The sequence below is a fragment of the Oreochromis niloticus genome, linkage group LG17, assembly GCF_001858045.2.
Source record: "Oreochromis niloticus isolate F11D_XX linkage group LG17, O_niloticus_UMD_NMBU, whole genome shotgun sequence".
In the NCBI taxonomy this organism is placed as follows: domain Eukaryota; kingdom Metazoa; phylum Chordata; class Actinopteri; order Cichliformes; family Cichlidae; genus Oreochromis; species Oreochromis niloticus.
This window is the reverse complement of record NC_031981.2, coordinates 22,689,094-22,713,052: the sequence shown is the minus strand read 5'-3', so window position 1 is coordinate 22,713,052 and position 23,959 is coordinate 22,689,094. Positions and strand designations below refer to the sequence as shown.

Below are 23,959 nucleotides of genomic sequence, written 5' to 3'. Positions count from 1 at the left end.
CGAAGCAGCATCTGGCTGCAGTTTAAAGACTTTTTTGTCTCGGTCTCGTCTCGACTTTGTCTTGGTCTTGACTCGGTCTGTCTTGGTCTTGATATCCTCTGGTCTTGGTATTGTCTTGGTTTAGGCGGTCTTGACTACAAGTCTAGATTGTACTAGCAGGAATCATCATCAGACCAGGAAACGTTTTTTGTCTTCTGTTGTCCAGTTTTTGTGAGTCTGTGTAAACTGTAGAATCTCTGTAACCTCTCTTTTATTAGTGAACAAAAGTGATACATGTGAGGTCTTCTGCTGCTGGAGCCCAGTTGCTTCAAGTTTAGACCAGCCTGTCTAGCACCAACAACCAAGCACTTCAGCAGGTCATTGTCACCATGTCTACATACCTAAAAGCAATAAGTTGCTGCCATGTGATTGGTTGAATAGATAATTGCATGGTTAAAATAGGTGCATGTAATAAAGTTGCGCGTATGTCTCAAGATTGTTTTTACCGGTAATTTTGAAAATATACCATAACGTTGAACACATGAAAGACAAGGAAAACTTTGTTTATTTGTATTAGATCATTTACAAAACCAAACATAAAACACAGTCCCAGACAGATGTTAGCATGGTGCAAAAACATCAAGAACAGAGATCAAAAACAAAGAAGAGAAACAGCAGCCAGATGACAGTGACGTGCCGCTTTTTTGCGGCTCTGATTCAGGACACCAAAGTAAAAGCAGAGTTCATACAGCACACCTGATATTTGACAGTAACACCTGACGCACAATCAGCAGTGAAATCTGAGGAGTTTAAACAGTCAGACATTTTAAAATCTTTTCTGATGGTTCAGTTTCACCGTTGTCTAAGTACACATCCAGGATGAACCTAGCTTTGCAAAACGGCTGGAACTCAGGGGGAAACTGATAGCTATCAGTTTCTCCTGTATTTTTTTTTTTTTTTTTTATCTCATTGGCAGTTTCTCCCCTATGTTTAACATCCTAATCAACGTTGAGCTTGGCTAATCACGTTTAAACATCTACACACTTGTTACCCCCCCCAACAAAACAAAACAACAAACCATAACATTCATTTTTATACCAACTAGCATGATGTTGAATACATCTATTGTTAACTACCAAATAACTACCAAAATATGGAAAAACATTTAGCATGCTATCTTTAGTTATGCTGGCTAACATATGTTAAGCTAGGCTAAGCTAGTTTTATAAACACCAGTTACAAAAAACTACAATAATACCTGTCAGTACTAGAAGAAACTAGCGTAATGCTGGCAGTGGTTAATAACAACTAAAATATCACTTAGGTAGTAAAACATGCTAGTATTTCAGCAGCTACACTGACTTGTACTAAATTAGGCTAAATATCAATGAACTAGCTGCTCCTGATAGCAGTTTAATATTATAATAACCTATTTCTATTAAACACAGCTGCGCGACACAACACCACTTAGAAACCAGCAGGAAAACATGTTGGGTTTAAGTGTTTGTAGTTCTATAAGTTAAACTAGTTCAGTGACGGTGATGTCTTTAGCTGTGTGCCACATAAACTTCATCATGTTTAATCATCAAATCATCATGTAGATGTTCAGGTGCTCCCATGGTTCCAGTGTTCATGCTCAGCTTGGTTAAACCCAGATGAAACTAAAATCCACCATAAAAACAATTGGCTAATAACACAGTCTGCATCGGCTAATGGAAGAATTGGATTTTAGCGCTCATGCTACAGCTTGGCTGAAGCTGCTACAGCGGCTACATCTACTTTTCTAATTTCATGCAAAGTCACTATTCCTCTAAACCTAACATGCAGGATGGAGATACCTACTGGGAGCTAACGTTTGTCAGGACTGTGCTAAGGATGGACGGATTCAGGATATCACTGATAAAACAAAATACGCCTTTTGACTTTTACATTTTCATTTTGTGAAAAGAGAACAAAAGGCTCAGATAAGTACTTGTTCTGTTTTCAGAAGTACATAAAAAATATCAAAGACCTCCAGAAATTGACATCAAGTGCAAGTTACTGTGGCAGAAACCCAGCAGATAAACTGACACATTTTGTATTTTGATGATATTATTGTGACTTTTGTCAAGATAACTCCAACACAGACATACGAGAACCATCAGAGGAGATTTGGTGGCCTAACAGGAAGCTCAGATGTTTGAGAAATTTCCAAAGTAAATCCATATTCACACAATAGATGTAAGAAAGTTTTTTAAATTGTTCTATAAATTCAGATGTGATTTCTGCGTAATGGACAAACAGTCTGAGTTGTGCTGCTGTATATTAATGTATCAGGAAACCAATAATCAGTCCACCCCCAGACTTTTCCTAATGCTAAATTTGCAAACATCTGACGAACTATCACATACCTATTATCACAGAAGCTGTAGGAAAATTATGCACTTTAAAACAGAACAAAGAAGAAATCGAGTGGAAGAAAAATCAGAACAAAGCACTGATCAAAAACAAAGATACCAAGACGGTACAGAGGAACACCGGCATGCAGCTTTTAGGAAGATTTTTGTAATTTTACTGACATAATGATAAAAAAATAGGATCGAGTTTGTATTCACAGTAAAACACAGATTTAAAAACATTCTGGAGGAATTGATTCAGTGCCAGGTGAGGTTGTGGAAGTCTCGAATAAATTACATTTAACACACATTTTTAACACAAGACCAACAAAGACAACACTAAAGACAGCGAGAGCCCTGATACACAACAAAACCAGATTCAAGCCCAGGAAATACCTAAAACACTAGCAGGTCAAATATAGGTTATAATTATTAGTATTTTATATTCTAAAATATCAGATAAAATTAGTTGAAACTCACTGATCAAAATGATTGAATAATGTGCAACTCAACATCTGTCTTATTATCTCATTAATGTTGACTTAACTGGTGACATTAATGAGATAATATTGTTCCTAACTGGTTTCACTTTTCTGGCAGTAATGGGCTTTCATACCTTTTATTTTAGTAAATAAGTGCATTTAAAAAAGTTACCACGTGAAAGTTGTGTGGCAATTAAGTCTTTACTTTGATGACTAACTTTTCATATATATTATTATTATTTTTCTGCTGAGAGCTGGCCTACACATATTACTAAGAAAACTTCACAACATCAGTTAAATGTGTAAAATATGTCTTTCCTGTAGCAAGTGTCTTTAAAGGCTACACGTGTTTGTCATGCAAAATGCTTATAGGAGCGCCTAACAGCACATGCGTCTAGTTGTTTTAAACAATGCAGTATAACAGCCTGATCAAACTTCGGATTTAATCGTGTTTCTCCAACACTAAATAAATAATTTTAATAAGCCTTTATTAATTTTAAATTCCCACAGTTTGTTAAAGGCCTGCTTTATCAAATTAGTGCTGTTAATATCTTCAGTCACGTACACGTGTCACAGTTCAATCTTCATTTGCAGTGCCATATGTTGTAAATAAACTGGAATGTCTGAGCTAGTTGTTATCTTACTGAATCAAGTTTGACAGAAGTACCTGATTCCACCCTGAAAAGGATCACAGTCATCTGAACAGCTTATTCTTATTTTCTAGGATTATTTGGTCTCCATTTAAATGTAAACGTAACTTAGGAACCATAAAGTTTGAAATGTGTCTATGTGCAAAAACAAAAAGATATGTATTTGGGTATCTCCCACAGTAAAAAGATTCAAAAGCTTACAGAAAAAAATGTGTTTAGTCTTGCGTGTAACAAAGAAGGATGATCTGAGGCATCTGAGAGGTCTGATCAACCAAAACGCAGATATAGACTTCTCTTTGGGGTTTTACATTAAATAGTGAATTTTTGACGCCCCTTTCAGACAAGATCCATCCCAGTTTTTATTTTCTACAGAAGAAAAAACCAAAAAAAACAACAACAAATAAACCTCGTGGTGTTCCACATACCCTGAAATATTCACTGTTGGAATCTAAATAAAACTTTGTGTCCTTATCATTGTCACTGAGTTTAGTGAAAGGTCTTCCACTACATGGCATAATTTCTGGTCCTCTTCCATTATTATTTGTAAATAGATATCGCTCCTCCCACCCAACCTTTTCTTAATAGCTGTTCTTTAAGAACGTGACAATAAGTTTAATTTTAACTTTTAAAAGTGATAAGAAGTTGAAGAAAATGCGCTGTCGTCCACTTATTTGATTAGAGCTGCATATGTGCTTAACTGCTATCAGTTTTCAATTGATCAAATTTTCATGAAACTCATTTTGCTGGTTTGTGCTCAACTGTTAGAAGTAAAATAATGTATCATCTGCATACATAAAATTTGGACTTTTTTAGTAAGAATGTAATTTGCTGTTTAATCATTATTAGTTTTCAGTTCATTACATTTTGATGTCTTGATGCATTCTCAATCATCCAGGAAAGTAAATCTCCAAAAGTTGAACGCTACGTCCAGATGAACAGATTCAACTTTTGGAGATTACATTTTGATCAAACTCTGCTCTTCTTAAAAATAAAGTGTCATCTGCATACGCAAATCTGAAAGTTGCATGTTAAGTAACACCAGCATTTGCTCTGTGTTTTGATTTTAATCAAATTTTCTACAACATGCTAAAAATCAACAACAAAAAATCCCCCAGCCTTATTCCAGAGGAGGAAAGTGTGTTCAAAAATAAATCAATAAATAAATCAATAAAAACCATCTGCTACACCTAACTGTGCAAAATGATAACAACTCTGGCACAATCTGAATCTAAACACAGTGTAATCAGTCCACAGAAATTATCTCTCTTTAGAAATGAGCTTTAGCAAATATCTTTTTTTAAAGTGCTATTTTACTTTTATATAGTCATACTACACATTTAAAAAACAGAAATCCAGACATGTAAACTGATTATAAGGAGTGAGGAAGGTAAAATAAAGCTATTCCCGGTGTTTCATGCTACAAACCAGACCTGCTGAAACTTAACGCTGATTAAAGTTAATCAACGTTAAGTTTCTGACAAATACATAATCAGATAATGTACAACATGAAGAAGGAAGGAAGTATTTGAAACACTAAACAATCAAGTTTTATCTGCTACTGTTTTCTCCTTTATCAGTAAGTGCAAAGTACTCCTTAAACTCAGCAGGACAGAAATAAGGCAAAGAATTTTAAAGCTGAAGGAAAATATAATAACTCAAGTCATTTTTAAATTAATAGTTTGCTACTTTTTCAGTGGGGTGTCTTTAAATTAACGACCCTTTTGTTTTGGACTGCTGTTTGATCAAATCTAATTTTAATGAATAAACACCAAAACTATTAAAGTAAGTAAACATGTTTTATCAGTAAGTTAATTAGATCATTTCACCCCATGAGTTTATATTTTCCATTTTAACACTGAATGTAGGGACATTTTTTTTTAAATATACGTAGCACCCACTAACACGACAGTGAAACTTAGTCCATTTTCTTCACAAACTTCATGACAAGCTACTTCTGGTACTTCTGGAAGATACAACAAAATGAGATATTCTGTTCAACTCTTGAACTCTGATGGTGAGTAATCAATAAATCAACCGCTTGACCATCTGCACAGTGCTGACCTGCAGGAAGAGTAAAGAGTCATATTGGACGATGTCGTGAATTCCTATTGCTTTCCCCTCCAGCACTCACTGACGTCTGTGGTGTTTGGGTCAAAGTGTTGTGGAGATGCAACGAGCAGACATCAGGATGGTCACATGTATGAGGGCAGCACTGGATGGATGACGGCAATCCCACAATCCTACAGTTCACCGTGAGGTCGCTTCCTGTGTACTCCTCAAGCCCTGGTGAAACTAGGGACAACCAGAACAGCAATGGCTGCCACGGCGACTGCCACCACTGCCAGGTTCCAGCCTTCACAGTCGCGCTGCCGGGAGATGACAAGACAGGTTAGAATAAACTTTATTTATAAACACATTAGGTTTTAGCCACATGCTGGATATTTTGGAAACTTTAAATGGAGTTTGATACTTTATTTTGACTTTGCAGTTTTTTTCCATTTGGATGTACCAAATAATAGGGGCGATTGAGGCTCAAGAGTTGGGAGTTCGCCTTGTAATCGGAAGGTTGCCGGTTCGAGCCCCGGCTTGGACAGTCTCGGTCGATGTGTCCTTCTGCAAGACACTTCACCCATTGCCTACTGGTGGTAGTCAGAGGGCCCGGTGGCGCCAGTGTCTGGCAGCCTCGCCTCTGTCAGTGCACCCCAGGGTGGCTGTGGCTACAATGTAGCTTGCCATCACCAGTGTGTGAATGTGTGCATGAATGGGTGGATGACTGGGTGTGTAAAGCGCTTTGGGGACGTTAGGGACTAGCAAAGCGCTATACAAATACAGGCCATTTTACCATTTACCATAATGGAAACGTCTATAAAAAAGGGGACGATGCTTTTTATAAAAGAGCACTACATTCTGACCACCCACCGCATTCTGAATGTGCTTGTAGGATCTGGTCCAGGGGATGAAGAAATCAGGTGGCCCCTGAAGCAGAGCCTCTTCAACCTCTGCATATGCTAAACACATATGCAAAAAACCCACACAAATTGACAACAAAAAATACTGAATATGACTATAAACAAAGTTTTAGTGTGGAGCCTTTAAGATGTTTGGGAACTTTTAGATGTTCTGCTAATCCATTCGTACTGGTCACAAATGAAGAGTGAGTAGCAGGTCATTCAGTATTTTTCTAACTACCTCTGTGTGGCTGTGTTTAGCCGAAAGGTTAAGGACAGTTTTTGTGCCTCACAATTACAAACAGAGTCAATGCTAAGATGCAATAATACATAAAATGAAAATATTTAATCTAACAGAAAAAGTCTGTGCTGTGTTACAAGCAAAGACTTTTCTGATTTAAGATTTTCTTTACTGTCATTATGTTGCTAGAACATAAAAATTACAGTGGTGCCCTCGGTGATAAAGAAAATACAAAAAAGATAAATAAAGAAATAGATTTTTTAAAAAGATATAAAAGATAAAAGTCTTTAGCAGTCTTTTGAGTGGTCATCCTAGTTCCTTTTTTCTTAAAAGCCTCCTCTGGCTGTTACTGTACAAAAATAGAGAAACTGTTTGAAGGCACAGTTCACCTGGCCTGGTATTTTGGCTTATCAGGCTAGATAGCTTTGGCATGAGTTTCCCAGTTTTGGAAATATTAGCACAGATGTCTACCTTCTTTGTATATAATGGTACTAAATTGCACTCAAAAGTGCATTTTTACATTTACAAACTCATCAGCATTGTCTGTTCAGACATCATCACCCAGTTATTAAAGTGTAAAGATTACATTATTATGGGCTCTTTAATGGATAAATGGTAAATTGACTGGTTCTTATATAGTGCTTTTCTACTCTGAGCACTCAAACTGCAACTTTGCACAACTGTAGGATCTCTACAGACAGTGCTGCATGAGGAAGACACAGCGGATCCTCTCTGATCCCAGCCACCCCAGCCACAGACTTTTCACACTCCCGCTGTCCGGTAGGCGGTTCAGGAGCATCCAGACCCGCACTAGCAGACACAGGGACAGCTTTTACCCACACGCCATCAGACTTTTGAACTGCTGACATTCCATACACACCACTACACACTCACTACAATTACAGGACATACTGTCACTTCAAGAAATTCTACTTAAATGCTCATTGCACAACTTTGTACAACCAACAAATACTCTTGCACAAACTTGTAAATACCAACTTGTCTTAAATGTAAATATCAATTAAATTCTCTAATATTTAATACTTTTTCCTCTCTCCTTTTGATTGTTATTATTATTACTACCACTGCCAATTTCTGTTATTTTCTTTTCAATATAACTGCACACTCTCTATATGCTTATGTAAGCTGAGGAGCACGAGCCAAAGAATTTCATTATGGATAAATGTGGCTACACTGTTTATCTGTACATGACAATAAAACTCGAAACTTGGCTCATTCACACATTCACACCCATTCACACAAGCACTTCTTTCTATGCAAATACTTTCTATCCAACATTAACACGCATTCATACTCTGACAGAGGCATCTGAGAGCAACTTGGGGTTAGTATCTTACCCAAAAATATATTGGCATGCTGAAAGCAGACCAAGTTAAACCACCAACCTTCCTTCATATTTGATTTGCTACACAGAAACTCAAGCAACCTGACAAAAAACACTGGGCCCAGCATTAAGTCAGTCAAGACATGTGCATGTAAAAATCATGGCTGATGGAGGATGAAACACCCGGCACAGCTGATGTTCTACTACAGTTCAAACAAACAAGTAAAACCTGGATTTGAACAGAGATCGGGAGTTTCCACTTTTAAGCACTTTAAATGACAGAGGGGTTCATCTGAAGCATTTGTTTCTTCATTTGTGGAAACAAATGCAGAGGCAGGTTTCCTTTAAAGCGTCTGGTAGAGAAAGAAGGTCATGGCCATACCTGGTCCCATCTAAGACGCCAGCTCCTCCCACCAGCACCAAATCAAGGCCACTATTACAATCATTCCTATGAAGGGGATGGAGAGAACAGGGGGCTCAGACTGGCGAGTGCAGTTCTGGGAAGAAGACAGAAGGTAGGAGTGTGGGGAGTATGGAGAGAGGAGAAAATGAAATAATCAGAATAATAAAGTCAGAGGGCGTGAGGGCGTGAGGGCGAACGGCAAGCAGGGAGCAAACCAAAATGAGTGATCTGATGTGAAATGACTGATAGGCAGGCAGGTCGATCAAAACTCAAATTTTCAGAGAATTTTTCAGTTTCTTGTGTAAAAGCCATGTGAAACAGAAGAGACATCAGTCAGACAAAAAAAAAAGGAAATGAAGTGAGGAAACTGAAAAATTAAAGACAAGATGGTGAGGTTTTTTTGTTTTGTTTTGTTTTAAGTCTTTAACATTAAAACATCAGCATATTGTCATTTCAAGACTTTTGGAGATCAAATCGGAAGCATCAGCAGCCCTGCAGGGGGTTTCGGGTAAAAGTTTAACTACCAGGTCAGCTTTAGCTGTAGAGAGCCATCTTAAAAGCTGATGTGTTTCCTAACAAGTTTGTTAGCCTAGCGTTAGCATTCTCACGAGTGAGTTTACCCTTCAAAATGGGTCACTCGGTGGAAATATCCTAAATTCATCCTAAAATGTTTATACTTCACAAAGTGATATTTTCTGGAAGCCTGTGAAAAAATCCCATTTAATTTTTGCCAAGGGAAGGAGGTACTAATGTAAATGTTAAAGGCTGCTACTACCAAAATAATGACACCCCTGCAGTGCTGCATGGTGGATAAGAAATTGAGTGAATAATCTGATGAAGAGGAGTGGATTGGGGACCAGGTCACTGTTTACAAAGTCAACTCCAAAGAAAAGAAAGGCAAGTGCCACAACAAGTTCTGAGTCGAACCTCACGTCAACATTAGTGAAATCAGGAAAGTTCCTCAGCAAGTCTTAGAAAACCAAACTCTGTGTAGTTTTTAATTTTACAGCTTACAGTTCAAATTACAAGTAGGAGTGTTGAAGGCATAGCTGGAGGTCCAGGTAAGGGTGAAGTCAAACAGCAGGTCTTGAGTGGTGACTTGGACAAAGGATTAGGATTTTCACTGGTATGCAAAAATCCATAACTGTCCATGAAACTAGATAAGACAGAACAATTAGTAAAACTAGATTAATGCCTTAAAAATGTCAAAGCCTGGATAAGTACTAATTTAATAGTTGTAAATTTAGGTAAAATTGAGGTTATTGTACTCGGCCCTGAAAACCTTAGAAATATGGTATATAACCAGATTCTTACTCTAGTTGGCATTACCTTGGCCTCCAGTAACACTGTGAGGAATCTTGGAGTAATTTTTGACCAGGATATGTCCTTCAATGCACATTAAATAGATATGTGGGACTGCTGTCTTCCATTTCCGCAATATCTCTAAAATTAGAAATATCCTGTCTCAGAGTGACGCTAAAAACTAGTTCTTGTATTTATTACTTCTAGGTTGAACTACTGCAATTTGTTATTATCAGTATGCCCTAAGAAGAGCAAGAGTACTGACAGGTAATAGAAAGAGAGAGCATATTTCTCCTAGTTTGGCTTCTCTTCATTGGCTCCCAGTTAAGAATCCAGAATTTAAAATCCTGCTCTTCACATTCAAGCTCTTAATTTAACCAGGCCCCATCTTTTTTTAATGACCTCATAGTACCATATCACCCCATTAGAGCACTTTGCTCTCAGACTGCAGGCTTACTTGTTGTTCCTAGAGTATTTAAAAGTAGAATGGGAGGAGGAGCCTTTATCTTTAAGGCCCCTCTTATGTGGAACCAACTCCCAGTTTGGATTCAGGAGACAGACTCAAACCATTCAGACTAGATGGCTTGCCCCTCCCTGATCCTGGTTATACTTGAGGTTTTTTCCTGTTAGAAGGGAGTTTTGCTCCTCACTGTCACCAAATGCTGCTCTTTGGGGCTCATCTAATTGTTAGAGTTTCCATTCTCTTTAATCCATTTGACATTATGAAAAATGAAAGTCAGTTGAATTTCACATCCTACCTAGTGAAACCTCAACTCAGTTTGAGTCGTAAGGTGTCAAAAACGGACAGTTGATCAATAATGAGTCACCTAACTGGGGAATCTATTTGTTCAAGTTTTGGAGTCTCCTGGATTTACTTATGTTATGTTGAATTGATTTACTGGTGTTAAAGTAAAGAGTCCAAAACTGTTTGCACTGGTCTGTCTTTCAGGAGATGTTCCATATCAGATGAACTGCAAATGTCAGTGTTCTTTGTTTTTGTATGAAGTTCATTTTCAAGGGCTGTGCGATAGAGGCGAAAGACCAGACAAAAGACAACGTGCCCTGAAGCGACAGACATTTAGAAGCTCACAGAAAAACTGTCAGAAACCGGCCACACGAGCAGAGCTGAAAGCAAAATGATCCAGAGCGTTTGGGCTTAGCTGTTACCGGCCAACATGCACACAGTACAGACAGCGAGGCGTCATGTGACAGAGCACGGACCAGATTTTTTTTTCTCTAAACACTTACCTGAAAATGTTCTGCTATGTTAATCTAAACCTCACCCTTTCCTCCCCAGAGGGAGGGAGTTTTAACCCTAATCTCTGTCAGGCATGGTTACCTGAGACCAAATAATCTATCAGTACTGAAACATTTCAACAGTATAACATACCCAACTTCACTAAGCACCTGAGGCTTTTACCTTTGACCTCTCACCTGTGACTTCCTGCCCACCAGTTTCTGTAGTTCAGTCTTGCAGCGCTGCAGCTCCTGTTCGAGTGCTGCTCGCTCCCGCTGGCTGCAGTCATATAGCTGCTGAAGCTCGGCCAGCTCACCTTTCAAACCTTCACACTGAAGGAAGGACAGAAGAAACACAACAACAAATCAATAACAGATATTTATATAAGAGACAAAGACACTACGGGCAGGTCAGGCCCTCTTTGGTCTGTAAACCTGAAGACTACTGGAAGATGTTGATTCTATACTGGCAACAACATCCCACAATTTCATTAAACATGTACCATGACAGTAAAGCATGTTTCTATCCTATTCTATTCTATTCTATTCTATTCTATTCTATTCTAAAACAGAGTTACAACCACCTGTTGTTTAATGTTGAAATGCTGAAATTCGCCATGCTGCTACAGATCACTGTTAAAGGTCTACTCAAAAGCTTTGCAATTTAGGATGTCAACGGTCTTTGGACTAAACTGACCAAATATGATGTCCGTCTGTAGTAAACATCCAGATGTTTTAGCTCATAAACAGCAGTCACCTCTCACCTCTCTCTGGACCTTCTGCGCTGTCTCCTCAGCTTGTCTCAGTTTGATCTTCAGGATGCTGATCTCCTCCTGTATATCAGATGAGTCCTTCTGCTCAGGTCTGGACTGGAACACCGTGATGTAAGAGTCCGCCTTCACCTGGTTGTCCTTTTCATGTTCAGTACTGCCCTCCACTCTGACTGCCAGGTACACGTCATCACACCTGTTTGCCAACAGACAGAAGATCTGTTGGAACAGTAGCTTCAGGAGACAAAGTGAGATATATACAAACTCCCTAAAAAAAAAAAAATTCCCGCTCGCCCTTGCGGGCGGTCTATCCTTCAAGCTTGAGGGCTTGAGGGTCCTGTGCAGTATCTTAGTTGTTCCAAGGACTGCGCTCTTCTGAACAGAGATCTCCCATGTTGTTCCTGGGATCTGCTGGAGCCACTCATCTAGTTTGGGAGTCACCGCACCTAGTGCTCCAATTACCACTGGGAGCACTGTTACCATCACCCTCCACATCTTCTCGAGCTCTTCTCTGAGCCCTTGGTATTTCTCCAGCTTCTCATGTTCTTTCTTCCTGATGTTGCTGTCATTCGGAACCGCTACATCGATCATCGTCTTCTTCTGTTTGTCTACCACCACTATGTCCGGTTGGTTAGTCACCACCATTTTGTCAGTCTGTATCTGGAAGTTCCTCAGAAACTTAGCTTGGTCATTCTCCACCACCCTAGGGGGCGTCTCCCATTTTGACCTCGGGACTTCCAGGCCATATTCGGCACAGATGTTTCTGTATACTATGCCGGCCACTTGGTTATGGCGTTCCATGTATGCCCTGCTTGCTAGCACAGGCAGGGCATAGGTGTTGATAGCTTGGATCTTGTTCTTACTGTTCAGATGACTTCTCAGGACTTGCCTGACACTCTGCAGGTACTTGGTGGTTGCAGCTTTTCTAGCCGCCTCTTCATTGTTCCCATTTGTCTGTGGGATCCACAGGTACTTGTAGCTGTCCTCTATGTCTGCAATGTTGCCTTCTGGTAGTTTGATCCCCTCAGTTCTGACTACCTTCCCTCTCTTTGTTATCATCCGACTACATTTCTCTAGTCCGAATGACATTCCGATGTCATTGCTGTATATCCTGGTGGTGTGGATCAGTGAATCGATGTCTCGTTCACTCTTGGCATACAGTTTGATGTCATCCATGTACAGGAGGTGGCTGACAACTGCTCCATTCCGTAGTCGGTATCCGTAGCCAGTGTTACCGCGTCAGGTCCACGGCCCCGAACCGTAGTAAGGAGACCTCTTGCTGTTACTTCGGGTTCCGTGACTGGCTCGTAGCCGGTAACTAGCTTACTGCACAGGTCAATGCCGCTAATGAAAAGACAGAAGGAGGCGTAGGAAAACTGCTTCACCAGAACTTTATTTTCAGTGGGCTATAACAGTTTACTCACAATGAGCATCGCCCAAACACCTCTGGCTGCTGTGGGAGTTATTATATTCCTTTTAATACGTTTCTTTCCGTTTCTTCCCTGGCTACTTGTTATTTTTCCTCTTTTCCTCTCTCTCTCGCTCCACACACACAACCACAACAAGGGGGCAGTCCCACGCATCCCTTCACCGCCCAGAATACATTTCCCATCAGGCTTCACCCTTAAAGGGCCATGCCTGTAACACCAGTCTTTTCAGTGATCTCACTGAGGGGGTTCAGGCCTATGCAGAACAGCAGTGGGGACAGAGCATCTCCTTGGTAGATCCCGCACTTGATGGTGACTTGTGCTATAGGGTTGAAGTTGGCCTCTAGTGTTGTCCGCCACATCGCTATTGAGTTCCTGATGAATGCTCTTAGGGTCCTGTTGATCTTGTATAGTTCTAGGCATTCCAGGATCCAGGTGTGGGGCACTGAGTCATAGGCCTTCTTGTAATCAATCCAGGCAGTGCACAGGTTGGTGAGTCTAGTCTTGCAGTCCTGGTTGTTTGCTCAGTCTACCAGTAGCTGCTGTTGGACCTCTGGTATTCTTGCCCATCCCTTTCTGTGCCCCGCACATGTATTGAGCCATGTGCCTGTTCATCTTAGCTGCTATGATGCTTGGTACTGAGGCAGGTTATTGGTAGGTAGTTGGATGGGACCGGTCCTTTCTGGGGGTCCTTGAGGATAAGGACTGTCCAGCCTTCGGTTAGCTATTTCGGGTGTCTCTCGTCAACTAGCAGCTGGTTCGTTTGTGCTGCCAGGCGCTTGTGGAGTGCAGTCAGCTTCTTCTCTGCATGTCTTTGGACTGTGGGAGGAAGCCGGAGTACACGGAGAGAACACACGTTGGAGAACATGCACACTCCACACAGAAAGACCCTGGCTGATGGTGGAATTGAATTCAGGACCTTCTTGCTGTGAGGCTGACCACCGTGCTTCAACTGAATTGAATTGAATCCAATCCAATCCAATCCAATTCAATTCAATTCAATTCAATTCAATTCAAATTATACAGTGCCAAATGACAACAACAGTTGCCTCTAGGTGCTTTATATTGTGAGTTAAAGACCCTAAAATAATACAACAGAGAAAACCCAAACAATCATATGACCCCCTATGAGCAAATGCTTTGGCAACTGTGGAATGGAAAAACTCTTTTTAACAGGAAATAACCTCCATTAGAACCAGGCTCAGGGAGGGGCAGCAATCTGCTGGGGTGATGGGAGGAGGACAGGACAAAGACATGATGTGGAAGAAAGCCAGAGATTATTAACAAGTAATGATTAAATACAGAGAGGTCTATTAACACGTAGTGAGTGAAAAAGAAAAATTCTCCAGCAAAACCCCCATTGCAGGATAACCAAGGGAGGATTCAGGGTCACCTGAACCGGCCCTCAATATATGCTTTATCACAGAGGAAAGTGTTAAGCCAAATCTTAAAAGTAGAGAGGGTGTCTGTTTCCTGAATCCAAACTGAGAGTTGGTTCCACATAAGAGGGGCCTGAAAGAAGAAGGCTCTGCCTCCCATTCTACTTTTAAATACTCTAGGAACAGCAAGTAACCATAGAGTCTGAGAGCAAAGTGGTCTAATGGGGTGATACAGTAGTATGAGGTCATTAAGATAAGATGGGGCCTGAATATTCAAGACCTTGTAGATGAGGAGCAGAATTTCGATTTTGATTCTGGATTTAACAGGGAATGAGAAGAAGCCAATACAGGAGAAATATGCTCGCTCTTTCTAGTCCCTGTCAGGACTCTTGCTGCAGCATTTTGGATTAACTGAAGGCTTTTCAGGGAGTTTTTAGGACATCCTAATAATAACAAATTATAATACTCCAGCCTAGAAGTAATAAATGCAAAAACTAGTTTTTCAGCATCACTCTGAGACAGGATATTTCTAATTTTCGAAATGGAAATGGAAGAAAGCAGTCCCACATATCTATTTTAATATGCGCACTGAAGGACATATCCTGGTCAAAAATGACTCACAATGATTCACAGTGTCACTGGAGGCCAAGGTAATGCAATCAAGAATAAGAATCTGGTTATATACAATATTTCTAATATTTTCAGGGCAGAGTACAATAACCTCAGTTTTACCTACATTTACAAGCATTAAATTAGTGGTTATCCAGGCTTTTATGTTTTTAGGACATTGCTGCGGTTTAACTAATTGGTGTGTTATCTGGCTTCATGGATAGATAAAGTTGGGTGTCATCTGCATAGCTGTGAAAATGTATGCTATACCTTCTGGTGATACTGCCCAAAGGAAGCATGTATAATGTAAACAGAATTGGTCCTAGCACAGAACCCTGTGGATCTCCATAATCAACCTTAGTGTGTAAAGAGGACTCTCCATTTACATGAACAAATTGGAGTCCATTAGATAGATATGATTAAAACCACTGCAGTGCAGTACTTGTAATACTTACATCAAGTTGTAATCGCTATAATAAAATATTACGGTCAACACTATCGAACACTGCACTGTGGCCTACAGGACAAGCACAGAGATAAGTCCACCGTCAGAGGCCATAAGAAGATAATGTGTAACCTGGCTACAGTGCTTTAGAGAAACCTGGGGTTATTCTTATTTTCATTAAACAATGATGAATAGTTTACAGGGGACATTTTCAAAACAATAAAGCAGCAAACTATTTTTCCAGGCTAAATAATGAACTTCTACAGGGAGTGCAGAATTATTAGGCAAGTTGTATTTTTGAGGAATAATTTTATTATTGAACAACAACCATGTTCTCAATGAACCCAAAAAACTCATTAATATCAAAGCTGAATGTTTTTGGAAGTAGTTTTTAGTTTGTTTTTAGTTTTAGCTATTTTAGGGGGGTATCTGTGTGTGCAGGTGACTATTACTGTGCATAATTATTAGGCAACTTAACAAAAAACAAATATATACCCATTTCAATTATTTATTTTTACCAGTGAAACCAATATAACATCTCCACATTCACAAATATACATTTCTGACATTCAAAAACAAAACAAAAACAAATCAGCGACCAATATAGCCACCTTTCTTTGCAAGGACACTCAAAAGCCTGCCATCCATGGATTCTGTCAGTGTTTTGATCTGTTCACCATCAACATTGCGTGCAGCAGCAACCACAGCCTCCCAGACACTGTTCAGAGAGGTGTACTGTTTTCCCTCCTTGTAAATCTCACATTTGATGATGGACCACAGGTTCTCAATGGGTTCAGATCAGGTGAACAAGGAGGCCATGTCATTAGTTTTTCTTCTTTTATACCCTTTCTTGCCAGCCACGCTGTGGAGTACTTGGACGTGTGTGATGGAGCATTGTCCTGCATGAAAATCATGTTTTTCTTGAAGGATGCAGACTTCTTCCTGTACCACTGCTTGAAGGTGTCTTCCAGAAACTGGCAGTAGGACTGGGAGTTGAGCTTGACTCCATCCTCAACCCGAAAAGGCCCCACAAGCTCATCTTTGATGATACCAGCCCAAACCAGTACTCCACCTCCACCTTGCTGGCGTCTGAGTCGGACTGGAGCTCTCTGCCCTTTACCAATCCAGCCACGGGCCCATCCATCTGGCCCATCAAGACTCACTCTCATTTCATCAGTCCATAAAACCTTAGAAAAATCAGTCTTGAGATATTTCTTGGCCCAGTCTTGACATTTCAGCTTGTGTGTCTTGTTCAGTGGTGGTCGTCTTTCAGCCTTTCTTACCTTGGCCATGTCTCTGAGTATTGCACACCTTGTGCTTTTGGGCACTCCAGTGATGTTGCAGCTCTGAAATATGGCCAAACTGGTGGCAAGTGGCATCTTGGCAGCTGCACGCTTGACTTTTCTCAGTTCATGGGCAGTTATTTTGTGCCTTGGTTTTTCCACACGCTTCTTGCGACCCTGTTGACTATTTTGAATGAAACGCTTGATTGTTCGATGATCACGCTTCAGAAGCTTTGCAATTTTAAGACTGCTGCATCCCTCTGCAAGATATCTCACTATTTTTGACTTTTCTGAGCCTGTCAAGTCCTTCTTTTGACCCATTTTGCCAAAGGAAAGGAAGTTGCCTAATAATTATGCACACCTGATATAGGGTGTTGATGTCATTAGACCACACCCCTTCTCATTACAGACATGCACATCACCTAATATGCTTAATTGGTAGTAGGCTTTCGAGCCTATACAGCTTGGAGTAAGACAACATGCATGAAGAGGATGATGTGGACAAAATACTCATTTGCCTAATAATTCTGCACTCCCTGTAAATTTGTGATATGCCATTTCCTCTCCAGCTTGCAAGTTATGTTTAAGGTGTGTGTTTAAGAGTTATACCAGGGAGTCAAGTATTCTGATCAGATTCTTTCTTGTTCTGAGGAGCTACATTGTGCAGAGTCGTACACAGTGAAGAAGTAAAATTAGTAATAAGACCTTGAACTTAGTTACAGTGCTTTCAGAAAGACATCTGCTGTGATGAAATCTATTCCCCACTGCTGTGTAATTCATTATTGTAAATTTAAATATTATTAGGAAATGATGAGACAAGCTCTGAGCACAAGATCCACAGAGGGTGGGATCTATCACACAAGAAAAGCCTCAGGTAGAAAACCCAAGCTTGAAGAATTTTCTCAAATTTTTAGAGTCGAAGTGTCAGGTGTAGGTGGATGTTTTGACTGAAGCTGCTCAGGTCACTCACGCGTCTCGTTGTTGTTGCAGTTCCTCCACCTTGTTGTTCAGCTGTTTGTTGTCACTAGTCAGATTCTGACATTGGTCTGTCAGAGAGTTGAACTCGTCCTGCAGCTGAGTCACCTCACCTGTATCAATAGACAAAGACTGATATCAGTATTGATTAACTGACTAATAATTGTCTTATTGATTCTAATGAAGAAACAAACATGTTATTACATCTCTGCATTATTGGTGCATCAGACGTTTGTTCACTTTGTTTCCTTCATCTCAGGTGATAAAGGTCCCATCTGTTAGTTACAGTTTATCTACAGTTATCTACAGTTTAGTTACAGTAACTGTAACTAATGCAGGTATTCTTTACTTAGAGTTATAGTTACTGTTTTTAGTTGCAGTTACCTTGTGTCAGTGTGCTGTGGCTCTTCATGCTCAGCTCGGCTCTCAGTGTTGTCACCTCAAGTTCGTACTCAGCTGTTGTGGCATGCAGACGCTGTAGCTCCGCCCTCAGACGGCATAGCTCTTCCTGAAGGGAGGCAATATCATTCTCTCTCTCTGCTGCTGCCTCCTCGGCTGCCTGCTGCAGCATTAGCACCTCCTCTTGAGCTGAGCGTAGCTCCTGCTGCACCTCCTCCAGCTCACTTTCCTTCTCCTCCTCCAGACTGTCCATCTCCTCCTGAACTGAACGCAGCTGGGCTGAATGAGTCAGACAGCGTGAGAGAATTACAGTGAAAGTCAAAATCAGAGTCACAGTTTCAGACAGTCAGAGTCTCAGAGAGTTAGAGAGTCAGAGTCAGTGAGTCAGAGTCAGAGAGTCAGTATCAGAGAGTTACAGATCGGAAAGTCTAAGCGTGTCAGAGAGTCAGAGTGTCAGAGACAGTGAGTCAGAGTGTCAGAGAGTCATAGTGTTAGTGAGTAAGAGTCAGTGATTCAGAGTCACAGAGAGTCAGTGAGTCTGAGTCAGAGAGAATCAGAGAATCAGTGTCTGAGTGTCAGAGAGTCAGTGTCAGAGTAAGTCACTGAGTCAGAGAGAGTCAGATATCAGAAAGTCACAGTGAGTCAGAGTCATAGTCTCAGAGAGTCAGTGAGTCAGTGTCAGTGAGTCCAAGAGTCAGAGTGAGTCAGAGTCAGTGAGTCAGAGTCACAGTCTCAGAGAGTCAGTATGTGAGTATCAGTGAATAAGAGAGTCAGAGGTCAGAGTCAGTGTGTCAGAGAGTCAGTATGTCAGAGAGAGTCAGACATCAGACAGTCAGTCTGAGTCAGGGAGTTAGTTTCAGAGTGTCAGAGAGTCAGAGAGAGCCATTGAGTCAGAGTCAGTGAGTCAGAGTCACAGTCTCAGTGTCAGAGTCTCGGAGAGTCTGAGTCTGCTAGTCAGTGTCAGAGTGTCAGAGTCAGGGAAGTGAAGGAGCGCACCTTGCAGCCTTTGGATCTGCCGGGTGAAGCTCTCGGCCTGGTGGGCGCTGGCCAGCCGCTCCTCCTCTAACAGACCTTTGAACGGAGAGGAGAAATGATATCAAGAGATGCAGGAGGAGTAACGACCATAAATATGAAGCAAAGTGACATCTCCTCACCTTGCAGCTCCATGAAGCTCTCCTCATGTCTCTGAGACACCTCCCGTGTTTCCTCCAGCTCCAGCAGCAGCTGCAACACCTGAGCCTTCAGCTCCTCCAGTTCCTCTTCTTGACCTTTATCGTCGCCTTCCTCCTCATCCTCAGACTTCTCCTCCTTCACCTCCTTCTCCTCCTCCTCCTGCCCCTTCTCTCCTTCTCCCCCTGTCTCCTCCTTCTCCTCAAGGGACTCCCTCTCTTTGGCTGTGAGGGTATCTGCCAGCATGATGGGCTTCTCCTCCTTCAGCTCACTGAGCTCATCTGCTCAGAGAGGAAGGAGACGATGAAAATGTAGAGGAGGATTTTTAACAAAGACAGATGAAAATACACTTCTCTTAATTTGTAGGAGTTTCCAAATAAAACAATATTTATTTTAACAGATTAAAAAACCATGATGCACTTCTTTACTTGACCACCAGGGCTCTTCTTAATAAACCAGGTTTCTTCTTGTTTGTCACTGAGAGTCATATCCTTTATTTTAGTGGGATATAAATACTGAAACTGTCTGAGGTTTGGTGGCTTTAGTCCTATATATTTTTTTCAAGCAGGTTAAACAGTTTAATCAAATATCCTTGTTTTAAATACTTTAAAATCCTTGAAATTTACTGAATGTCCAAAATTTTTGTGTGCTGTGCTGCAGAGACATCTGCTGGATTTAAACTTTATTTAACCTGGTGCATCATTACCAGCAAATCATTTAAAGTGAAGGGCAGGGAAAAGGCAAACAACTGAATATACCTGATTTCACCTGGCAACAAAACACCTTTAAATGTGTGTATCATCAGCATAAAAACATCAAAAGAGTTAAAATCCCATAAAATAAGATAATTCTGCCAAATAATGTTTCATATAAAGTAGAACATGTTTCCCTTAACTCAAAAGTAATAATTTGAATTCCAGTGTGCACCTCAGTCTGCACCTCTGACACACCTTTGAAATGTCTACACCTTGTTCTAGCCTCTATGATGCTTTACATGTGAAACAGGAAGTGCTGAACATAATTAACAAGGTGAAGATAAAATAAATGTAAGATAAAATAAATGGGACTAAAATGACTCTGATGCTTATCCCTTCACACAGACACACACACACACATTGACTGACCGGATGGGTCGAGGACCTCCTCGATGACAGGCGGCAGCCGGAAGGCATCCATGTTTCCTCTGATGGATGGGAAGCTATAGAGATCGGGGGTCAGAGCTCCAGAGGGGTGGGGAGGGGAGAAAATGAGGCAGATGGAGCCCAGGAAGGGTCCTCACGCTCCGGGTAGAGAGAGCCGCTGCAGCCCCTTCATCCTTGTGGAGCTGGGAGGGAAACACAGGGGGAGGAGGGAGAGGCAGTGAGAGCTGCGACAGATACTGCATCACGAGGAGGCGGGCAGCGTGCGGGCCTCAAACACATACACTCCATCTCCACATGTCTCACTCTGCAGCTCTGCTGCCTTTTAACCACCAACCCGCATAGCCTCAGTGAGAGGGGAGCAAACACAGCATCACTCTGCGGACACCACTGCCACGAGAACCAATCAACAGCAACCATGGGCGGCTGGTGTCCTCTATACAGTTGGGACTGCTCTTCATGACAAATGACTGAAACAAGAATTGACCACAGAGATCACCTGGACCACTGAATCCCTTAACTCTCGGTTTGCTGGTATGTTACCTACGAATAAAGTGCTAATCTTTAGCAGACTGTAAATAAAAGAGAGCTATCGGCTGTTTGCTTTGTGCCATCAGTTTTAGCATTTTGACCTCTGAGGTGCTGTGTTTTGTTTTCAGAGGGCGGAGCCTCACAGACACAAATACTTGCGCAGTAACATCCAATCAAAATCCTAGAATTTCACTGGTTACCAAAACTGGAGCTCAGACTTCGTGGATGGCCTGTTAGTAAAATTAAACATATGACTTGTATAAACATTTTCCCCCCATACAGTCATTATATTTGATATGAACCCCAGATAAACCTTTAAATTCTCCTTCTTTTCCAGTTTATAAATCTATGTCATCTGCATGTAGAGACACTCTTCTTCTTCCCATTCCTGTCTTTTACTTCCTTTTACTTATCTTTATGATGTAACAGCAGTTTAATAGAGGTTTTAGGAAGTGGGAAATTATGTACAGCGCACAAACCAGTTGCTATCCCGTCTCAGACTGTAAACATGTTTATTTTAACAAGGAAGTCTATTGGGCCTGGCTCACTCCTGGAGCCTCTAGTCGAAACTAGAAGAACTGCTAGTTTGGAGCTTCAGTGCTAGCTTCATTTATTAATCTTTGAATGTGTTTGATCTGTGCAGTGCTTGTTCTTCATCAGTGTGGCCTTTGATGATAGTTTAAGGAGGTTTGTTGGTCTCCAGAGATCGGTTGGTTGGGAAAGGCTGTCAGATTTAAGGCTGTGTTTACCTGGAGCTCGGTATTCAGATTATGATTATTTAAAGTTTAAACCCTTCAGAGGAAGCGATCCACCTGATTTCATGACTTAAACCTGAATGTCAAACTGCTCCTCTGCTTAGATTTTAAAACAACCTGATTGTAGATATTTTCAGGGACGAAGCGCTGACGAGGACACACATCTCGTCAAACACATCTGATTAAAAGGATATAAAGCTAACTTGAAACCTTCACACTGCAAGTACTCATGCATTCTGCATATAAGTGCAGCCGTTCAGGGATAGTTTAAAGGGACCAGCACACATTTCTGTCTGATGCCAGGCTTCTCCAAAACACTCCAAAACATACAAAAGACAAGAAAAACAGACACAGCATGATCAAGAAGAACAAAAAGACTGATGAAAACACGATGATGATACAGAAGGATCGATTAGCTTTAACACCTCAGAGTTCCCAGCTGACAGGGAAACTCAAACACGAACACTGACGCACAAACAGGAACAGCTTCAGCAATGTTAATCTGATACATCTGCAGAGACTCCTCATGTTGAAGGTTTTACACTGAGAGCAGCTCTGACATGAGCTGGATTACAACCTTATCCTCACTATTACACATTAATACCACTATGTCATCACCCTCTATATGTGCTCTGTATGTGCTGTCCTACTGCTGATATTAAAGTCCTCATTCATTGGTCTGTGTGATTTCGTTGAGCTTGCACTGTGACCATAGAGCCTGAAATCCTCCTGTTTCCCTGTCACCTTCATGAAGGAAAAGTTTAAATGTCATTGCTTGGATTTTCTGCTGGAACATCCTCTCCCTGCCTCATTGCAGTTTTAAAATGCTGAACTCTTCCTTTAGAATCAGCTAACAGGCTGTGGCACGACCTTTTTCTGCTGCTCAAACATAAACACACACATGCAGGATGAAGACGTACCTGATGCAGATCTGCTCATCTCTGAACCGCTCTCTGTGGTTTCAGGCTTTGCTGCAGACCTCCTCCTCCTCTTCCTCCTCCTGTTGTCCTATATTTCCTCCTCAGCTGCTCTCTCAGCGTGATGCAGAGTGACGTCACTACATGCTACAGACAGACAGAGGCCATGATGTGAATGCACAATCAGCCTGCATGACGTCATTTATTAACCCTTTCCTGCCTCTGATCTGCAGTCAGTAAAACTGAAGACGTGTGAGCGGCTGCAGCTGCAGACATAAGAAGGATCACATTTCAGTGGCTCAGGTTACGATTCACCAAGTGGTCAGACAGAAACAGTGTTCAACTGTAACAAGGCCATGTGAAGGAAAACGACACAATGATGACAAACACTGATTTTATTTCAGTCTTGATACAGAAAAAAAAATCCCCAATAAAAATAATGCTGGCAAAGAATAGAATCACATGGAAAAAGAGACACAAATAGTCAGAAATGGAGACAGAGGTGAGACATCTGCACCATGTGAAAGCTTCACTGTGGTTTTAATCTCAGCTGAAAGTCTCTGGGTCACACCTGCAGGAGAGATTTAACACAAGGTGACACAGACGCTCTGCAGGACTCGTTGGCTTTCAGTCGACCGCTGGTAAAAACGGAAACGCTGCAAACTCGCTCACTTCTGTTGCTAGGCAACACAAATCCAGGCTGGATAACATTAAAGGCCACAAAGATGAGAGAGGAGGGAAATGAAAGCCGAGCACCGACCTCCCAAAGGTCCAGGAAGCTGCAGGGTTAAAACTAAAACTCCACCTGAAGGCTCAAAATCCCCTCAGAGACAGAGACCAGAATCACTGACATCTGCAGTGAAGAGGTTTCCAGTCCGCTCATTCCCAGTTTCAGAGTTTTCCCAGAGCCTCTGAGAGCAGCTCTGTGAGTGACAGCCTCGCTGAACCCGCATTCAGCAAATGCAATACAGCACAGACGAGCTTTTACTTCATAATGACACAACAGCAACTCTTGATAATAATAATAATAATAATTATAATAATAACAACAACAACAGTATGTGAGTATTAACTGCCTTAAAACCAGCAGTTCTTGAGCCGCCTGGCGGCCTCAGCAGGTGGTGGGTGGAGTCAAACTGAGTGAAATAAATAGAAACAAACAAATTTGTATTTTTAAAAAAACAAAACAAAACTCTGTT

General features: G+C 41.1%; 1 protein-coding gene across 2 annotated transcripts; it reads right to left on the bottom strand.

Moving 5' to 3' along the window:
• Positions 1-524: 524 nt before the first annotated feature.
• LOC102077806 (coiled-coil domain-containing protein 136) lies at positions 525-22,907 on the bottom strand. Of its 2 annotated transcripts, XM_025899593.1 has the most exons (10): positions 22,764-22,907; positions 20,543-20,742; positions 19,403-19,699; positions 19,245-19,319; positions 18,234-18,527; positions 17,845-17,962; positions 11,726-11,927; positions 11,160-11,294; positions 8,403-8,517; positions 525-5,852 (listed from the first exon to the last, which is right to left on the bottom strand). In XM_025899593.1, exons 2-9 carry the CDS (start codon positions 20,592-20,594, stop codon positions 8,413-8,415), a joined length of 1,278 nt encoding a protein of 425 aa, XP_025755378.1. In that variant the 5' UTR covers positions 20,595-20,742; positions 22,764-22,907; the 3' UTR covers positions 525-5,852; positions 8,403-8,412. The 2 variants fall into 2 exon arrangements, with proteins under 2 accessions (XP_025755378.1, XP_025755379.1); XM_025899594.1 differs by lacking the exon at positions 8,403-8,517.
• Between the last annotated feature and the right edge of the window lie 1,052 nt (positions 22,908-23,959).

Bases quoted from the DNA above. Each gene is read 5' to 3' on its own strand.
- LOC102077806 (XM_025899593.1), bottom strand. From the start codon at position 20,594: ATGGATGCCTTCCGGCTGCCGCCTGTCATCGAGGAGGTCCTCGACCCA. The intron at 19,700-20,542 runs GTCAGTCAATGT...CTCTCTGAGCAG, and splicing joins GGAGGTCCTCGACCCATCCG to ATGAGCTCAGTGAGCTGAAG. The intron at 19,320-19,402 runs GTGAGGAGATGT...CTCCGTTCAAAG, and splicing joins GAGCTTCATGGAGCTGCAAG to GTCTGTTAGAGGAGGAGCGG.